The following is a 7,863-nucleotide window of genomic DNA, read 5'->3' on the forward strand; positions in this document are numbered from 1 at the left end:
TAGAGCAAAAATCGGTTTGTTGATTTGCTTACCACCTTGTCTCCTCAACTTGAAATATTGATACAGGACTTAAATTCTGAAATACCTTACCCAGTGTTCCTGTCGTTGGTTCTCTAAATGTAAGTTTGTATTTGTGAGTTTCATCAGATATAGAGAAACAATCATACACCTGAAATATCTTTCCCTCAGTCGGCGTCTTTATTGAAACGTATAATGAAACGTTATCCTCCCGCGTCAGTTGATGAATGATGTCATTTCCCAGAACACAAATCCTAAGTTTGATTATCCTTTTATTCATTAATATAAGATTAGGATAGACGGATAATTAAAAAACTGTTTGCATATAAAATGCAATTATCATTCATTAGTGTTGCTATGCATTTTCATTGTTTTCACATATTTTTCAAACTTAAACAAAACGGCTTGAATATATACTAAAATTTATTATCACCATATGACTTATATTCAATATTCTTGCCGTTAAAAGTATTTTTGTAAAGTTTGGTTAAGGATCCCAAATCCACTCTTATATTCTACCCAAGATCGATTGAAGTTTATCGATCAATTTACGCGTCTCTGAAGGACTTTAACAAATATACTGTATTAAATAATATATTAAACTTGCAATACCTTATATGGTAATAATTTCTACAATGTTCTCATTATTCCAAATAGTACCAGATGTAAAGTTTAACAAAATGTGTTTTTAAATGATAAATTGAAGAGGAGAAAAAGTTAGAGGAGTAATAGATATAGATCGCGTATTCATGCACTTTTGAGAGTCATCATGCGCGTCCTTCCTTTTTTAAGAGTTTAGTTGAACTGATTGCTTTGTAACAATCAGTCGCGGTATTTGTGCGTAATTTATGGTTGTATGTGCTATTTGAACTAATGCTATTGTCAATGGGTGCATAAAAATGGTGGCAAGTTTAAAACAATATTGAAATTGTTGCGTTAATTGGGAGCACATATCATGTTTGTTTTATTTAAGATTTTTTTCTTGACAAATTTAAGACAAGCGAAACCGTGTTCAAGTGTAAAGAGCTAAATAAAGCAAAGTGCAAATGCAAACATATTCTACATACAGTGACTAGTGAAATGTAATACTGACCGTCCAACCCCCACCCTGGGTTTGCATATCACATGATCTATAAATCACAGTGGAAACGAGTTCAACACCTGGCAGATGTTTTTTGGAAAAGGTGGAGCTCAAGCTACTTACAAAGTCTCCAATCGCGTAAGGAATGGCCCGAAAACATAAAGAACGTAGCTGTAGGCAATATCGTGCTTCTTAGAGAACCGCAACTGAGACGAGTTGGGTGGCCAATGGGAATCATATCAACAGTTTTCCCGAGCTCAGATGACAAACTACGCAAAGTCGAAGTACGCGTCTCGAAACAAAGCCTTACTCATCGAAAGCCAGTGACTTATATCCGACCAGTGACGGAACTAGTAATTCTGATTTCTAGTGATTGAAAGTGATACCATTTTGTGTTAGATATCAGACGGGGAGTGTATTGCCCTGCCTTTTGTTTATATCATTTAGAACCTGTAGCCTTCATATTTTAGTAACATTTACAAATGTATCAAACTTTGTGCAATTAAGCAAAATTAGTGTTTCTGTTGTTTTTATAACTAATGTGTTCTCACGCTTTAATTCGGTCTGCTGACCATAAGTCTATCAGTAGTGTCTATTGTTTACGTTAGAGTACAATTTTACTGCGCTTTGATTACTCAAGTTGGTTAAAGCCTGCATTTTGATATTTATCTTATTTATGGAACCTTGTCGTTTCCTGTGTGAATCTAGCCACTTTATCATTATTTTAGACATACAATTTCATTCCTGTAAAAGTCTCTGAACTGTCCAGACGTTATTCAATCTAGAGAAACTGTGGCCGATCACGATGTAAGTTTTATTGTTTTAAAACTATATGTTAAGAGAAATTAATTAAGAACCTTTTTAATGTTCATTTATGCGTGCTGAACTATGTTTTTAATTTGTTGACAAACTGACTTTTATTACTTTGTACGTATTCATTTATTTGTATTTTTATATTTGTTTGTTGTAGCTTTTTACCACTCTCACACAAACTTCATTTCACCACTCAAGTGACATTGTGCGCATACCAGGAACCGCGCTTTTCCTTGTTTACTTAGATGTCGTGGATAATAAAATGAAACTGGTGAACTAACTGTAATCTGTGTTGTTTAGTTCTTAAGCAAATACACACGGAAAGCAATACAATGACTTTGTCAAGTATTCCCTTTTCAGCCATCCAATCCCTGGTGGACTTCGACTTGTGCTTGCTATCATTGTCCTGTCAAATGTAAATATTTAAAATATAATCCCTGCAGTTTGATATTGTACATAACTGCTTAGAATCATTCTTACAATACAAATTGTTAAAAAGGACAAAAATGCTAGCTTGCATATTCCAATTCATAATTAATTAAAAATTGAATTTGATAATTAATTTCAATATAAATGTTGCATGTACATGTATATCCTGCATGTACTTGATACAAGCGATATCCATCTGGAAATCTTTCCTCAACAAATGGAATATAATTTTTGTCCAGAATATCTTGGTACACCACTGAGTCCATTACACCATTAAATATGCAAATGCTTGTTCTTCCCCGATACGAAATTCCAGCCCAAACATGCACCTGTTAATACATACAAAAATTCTACAAACTTATTACATTTCATTAAGAATATCAAAATATTTAAGGATTAGGATGTGTTTACTGGTATTAACATATTACCGTGTATGCATGCTTAGGTTTTGGTCTGCGTGCACAGATTTTCTGTATTTTTGATCCCGGCTGGTGAAAGAATAGTCGTCCAGAAAATGTCAATTCTACTGTACTTTCATCCACAAAAATGACGTTCCTAAAATCCTCTTTGTTGTTGAGGGCATCCAAGCACCAACTCTGTCTCACCTGAATATCAAACATTTCAGCGGTTAGCAGTTTTCAGATATTTGTAGTCTAAGCAGTGTAATAAGGTACCTATTACTACACTTTGATTTGTACTATACTTTTTAAGACATGACATATAAAATAAGTATTGGACTTCTGAACTGCAGATCACAATTCAATTTGCCTGGTGCTTTTGCTCTTATTAACTGAATAGTAAAGCGTTCACTATGTTTTGCATTGATCAGCTTATAGTTATTTTAGGTTTATGATTGACACTTCAGAACCTTTGGGTAAAAATAAAAAGAACCTGTAAAGTAACATATCATAACACAAAAATGATGCGAACCAGAAATCAAAATATTATGATTTAATCATATAATGATAGATATACTACATTACTGTATAAGATGTACAAACCAGTTTGTTTTTCTAGGTTATCAGCTGACACGTTTTCGACACCACAGTTTTCCATCCTAAATCCGATCGTCGTTTTCTTATTAGACTGGTCGACACATTCACTCCAAAAACTTCGAACAGTTTCCTTTTCAACATCCTTGTGGTTAGTTCATTTTTTTTTTGCCAGCCACGTGTCCATAAACTTTAAAGGAATTTTTTTCAACTTCACGGCACCGTTACAAATCTTCCTCGTTTTTCTGAGTTCCTTCCCCGATTGCCATCGCCGTTTGAAAGCGTACAAACCTTGTCTGCTTATCACAAAACCATGCATATGTTTCAGTTTTTCGCGAATCACTTCCACCAATAACTCCAAAAGCAAATAACGCACAATCATCATTTTAATTCCTTACGACATTCTCCGACCACTCGTATTCACCGCCATACTTGCAAGAGATTCCTAAAAATTATTTTTTCGACAAAACGAAAAGCTTACCAAAAACACCTCTAAACTTTACGATACAATGAAGCATAAGTCCAGGAACTTCCGAATACATTAATGATACACGAACGATTAACGAACGATACGTTTACTGACAAACGGAAAACATGATAGGATAAACGGAAAACTGATAGGTTAAACGATAAACCCGATAGGATTAACGCACGATAGGATAGAATTAACGCACGATAGGATAGTATACAAGCACGGTATGATAGTATTTACGCACGATAGGATAGGATAGAATTGTAAAAAAATAACGTCGCGGGTACTGTAAATGTATTTTATTATCTTCTGTAAATTTTTTTCTCAAGAAAATATACAAAACTAAGAAAATAGTTTTCCTTATTTTTACACCATTTAGTTTTAGTAACAATTTTTCATATTTTACGCAGTAATCTGGATCGACTAATTAGTCAATTAAGCTATATTTTTTTCATTGGCTTTATAAAGCAGAATCAGTCGTAATTGTATAAAGGCATGTTCTTTTCTTTTTTTCCTTTTTGAGAGGTTTCTGTTTTGGGTTTTTTGTTTATCATTCCTCAAGCATCAAACTAATTTTATTTACGACTGGATGTGTGCTTTATACTTATTCTTAAATAATATTTGAGCTTACCACAAGACCCATTGTTTATATCACACGTTTTGCATCCTTCACATGACGTACAGTTATCGCCATATTTGCCAGTTTCGCATCCTAAAATTTTTTTAAAACATTATGAAAATTACTTAACTGACTTACAAACCTTGACATTTGTTTCCATATCTTGAGAAGTGCATGTTCTGAAATGTTTTCACCTTTACTATTTTGTTATTCAATTAGACCCCCCCTCCCCTCACACACGAATTTTGAGGTTCATGAGAATGTATGGCTGAGCATGTTCCATACTATACAATTGCTTTACTAATGGCTATGAGCTATGTGATTCCTTATTGCAAGGACTGATTAGGAATTTTTTGTGGGAGCAGCTCGTCGGTGGGAGCAAGCGAAGCGAGCACAAAGAATGGTTGCGTGAGAATCAGAACGAACCTAAGCTTGATCTACAGATTTTTCATGAATTTTGTTTTTTGGCAGTATCCAAGCATGCCCTCTAGGTTCCGTAGTGCTACTCAGAAATGGATGACCTTGCACTCACAGTATATATCCATATTATTTAGACATTTAAATGATTTTCAGAAAAAAATGTCATTGTCCAAAAAAAAAAAACAAAACCATACCATACACTTCTATTTCACAAATTTCCAACATAGCGCCTGTGCTGGTATCTTCAGGTGCGTCATACGAAGTCTCCACAATCACGTATCTTGCTGTTTGTTTGCATGGCATTTCTATTATATTATTAGGTAAGTCCGATTCAGTTGTATTATCAGTATAACAGCGTTTTCTCTGTTTTGTTGACATGTTTGCAGATTTGTTCGATACATCAAGATAGAATTGCCTTAGCCTATAAGGCCGCCATCCTCCCGATCCTGCAATGGATTTAATAGAATATCTGAACAACCAAAATTCATCATCATTGAGATAGAAATAAAAAGAAATTGTGGATTTTAAAAACTGAGGTAAAACATTTTAAGTGCCAAAAAAAAAATCGGAAACTTCAAAACATCATCGATTATGAAGTTAATTGAATCTCTCCTTGGATATTCATGTATATCTACTGACCTAGTTTTGACAAGATAAATATTATAATTATTCAGAATACTTTTATTAATATTTTCGGTGATTAAAACTCACTATGACCTCTATAATACATCGTCACGTTGCTTATGCTGTAACGTTCTCCAAGATCTACCTGAAGCCAAGCAATGGTTTGGTTTTCCTCCGTATGAGAACATTTACTATAGATCGTGCCACGTTCACCATCGTTCGCCAGAGTCGCGTTTTGAGTTTGAAAGCGTGAACTGAGTGACAATACTGTTGAAGGTCTTCTACTGAGGTTCTCTGTAACAATGATTTACTTATTATGAAATATACTTAAATATATTGTTCACGTACATTGTACTTATAATTTGATTATATATTGGAATGTAATAAAATACATGTATAACTATGTGATATTGTTTTGTTAAAAATCGTGCATATTCGATGTAAACTGATGAACAGATTAAGTTTGTTTCACATAAGGAAGTTTAAACTAAACTATATGAGAATAACATGAACAATTTATCCAACATAATGTAGAAACATGCGGGTATTACAAATAAATCATACATTTTACGGAGCTAAACATTTGAAATATCTGATGTCTTGCATATATCTTTTACAAGTATGCCAAAATATCTCATTAGCATCATTTTTTAAAGTAGTAATCGCAAGTAGCTATTGGAGGATTCTGAATTACGGGGCATTTTTACATTTTTCGCCATCCTTGTGCATATATCAATTCCTTCCTACCTATGTTTGATGTAAAAAAGAAAATGTTGAATAAAAATAATATAAATCATAGCCCCGCTCCTAAAAAAACAATTAGCTAGTAATAATAAACAAATAGAATTAGCTTTGACATTTATTATCTATGGACGACGGTAATTTTGATGTTTAATGAATAAAAAAATCTTACTATTCGGCCGTTTAAGTTTGAACTTACAGTGCTGATAAATAACGATGTTATAACCGATAAACGAAGATGAAGTTGGCAAAAACTGATCAAATTGATCGACGTGAAAACAGTAACTTTTTTCAAGATTTTAAGTTTAAAAACGTGAAATATTCTTTTTAAATAAAATGTACACAAGGTTTGTTTGCTGGTGTTTTTAATGAATGATAATGTACATGTTTTATTATAAATTTAAAGTCTAAAACCTTGGTTCACTTGTTCCTTCGACAGGAACTAGTAACAAACTTTCGCGTTTTTTTAACTTCATAATACACTGTATTAATCAATCTATTAAACAAAGTCTCCCTTAATAAATAGTTCTTATATAAGGGCCAATTCCTCTGGTTTTATTCTTTTTCGGTTTTTATGCATATAGATAATTATTATTTCTTGCGTTAATATTTAAAATCGACAACTCTTTGACATGTCTTGAAACTGTGTATCTGACTGACATCTAACGATGATATAAAGAGATGAGCTATGAAAAAGACACCATTAATACAAATCGACTCACACATGTAAGTCAATTTACATCAGATGAAAGATGAAGTTAGCAAACACAAATACTCCACGTTCCCATATTACTTGATAATAATACACGCAATAAATGGCAAGGCACACGTCATGATTTAATAAAGAGCATATTTTGAAGAGAAAAAAAATCTTACAAATATGCCACTTTGTTCCTTGGTCTTTAACTGCTAAAATGTCTAAGGTTAAAAAGGCAAAACGTTCCAGAAAAACAGTTGAATCGGAATATTCGGTAATATTCACTTCAGCGCATTTTATATTAAATACATACTCAGTTTCCGTACTTCATATATGACGTCACAGATAAGGAAGGGTATAAGAGAAGATATACACAACGCAAGATTTTAATTTCATATCATTCAGATTAATAGACTAGCAAGATTATTTTGTATAGAATATGATGATTTTTTTTTAATGAGTATAAAATGGTTTGTTGTAAGAAAAAAAAAATCAAAAAATTACAAAAAAACCCAAAAAAACCCATGCGAAATGTCCTGAGAGTCTCTATCAGATAAATTTAAAACAAAATACTACTGACGTTTACGTACCGTAGCAATTAGATACCTCCAAAAAACATAACGATAAAATCACTGCGATCATCATCATTATGACAGGCAATAATACTAATTTGAGATGTCAAAAGAAATTAATTTCATGTGTCATACATAGAACAGAATGACTATACAAAAGTACATGGTCATCTACTATACGACTACATGTAGCAAGATGTGTATGTACTTCAAAGTAGGTGACTGGCTTTGCTACATCAAATCAAATGCAAGGACACCATAAGTGTCTCAATCGACGGCAACAAATAAGAATACGGAAGGAAGTTCATATAAGTAAACCAAATGATGTGTTTTTGTTAAGGTAATCTTAATTAATTGGTGGTTCAAAAACATTAAGCTACACCAG

General features: G+C 32.9%; 1 protein-coding gene across 1 annotated transcript; it reads right to left on the reverse strand.

Annotated features, from left to right (window-relative positions):
- Positions 1–4,380: 4,380 nt before the first annotated feature.
- On the reverse strand, positions 4,381–7,629 carry LOC128172139 (uncharacterized). The gene is made up of 4 exons (XM_052837906.1): positions 7,497–7,629; positions 5,556–5,762; positions 5,039–5,290; positions 4,381–4,517 (listed from the first exon to the last, which is right to left on the reverse strand). The coding sequence occupies exons 1-4, from the start codon at positions 7,552–7,554 to the stop codon at positions 4,381–4,383; spliced, it is 654 nt and encodes a 217-aa protein (XP_052693866.1). The 5' UTR covers positions 7,555–7,629.
- Between the last annotated feature and the right edge of the window lie 234 nt (positions 7,630–7,863).

The sequence above is a fragment of the Crassostrea angulata genome, chromosome 2, assembly GCF_025612915.1.
Source record: "Crassostrea angulata isolate pt1a10 chromosome 2, ASM2561291v2, whole genome shotgun sequence".
In the NCBI taxonomy this organism is placed as follows: Eukaryota; Metazoa; Mollusca; class Bivalvia; order Ostreida; family Ostreidae; genus Magallana; species Magallana angulata.

Bases quoted from the DNA above. Each gene is read 5' to 3' on its own strand.
- LOC128172139 (XM_052837906.1), bottom strand. From the start codon at position 7,554: ATGATGATGATCGCAGTGATTTTATCGTTATGTTTTTTGGAGGTATCT. The intron at 5,763-7,496 runs GTACGTAAACGT...TCATTGTTACAG, and splicing joins GGAGGTATCTAATTGCTACG to AGAACCTCAGTAGAAGACCT. The intron at 5,291-5,555 runs GTGAGTTTTAAT...AATCCATTGCAG, and splicing joins GATGTATTATAGAGGTCATA to GATCGGGAGGATGGCGGCCT.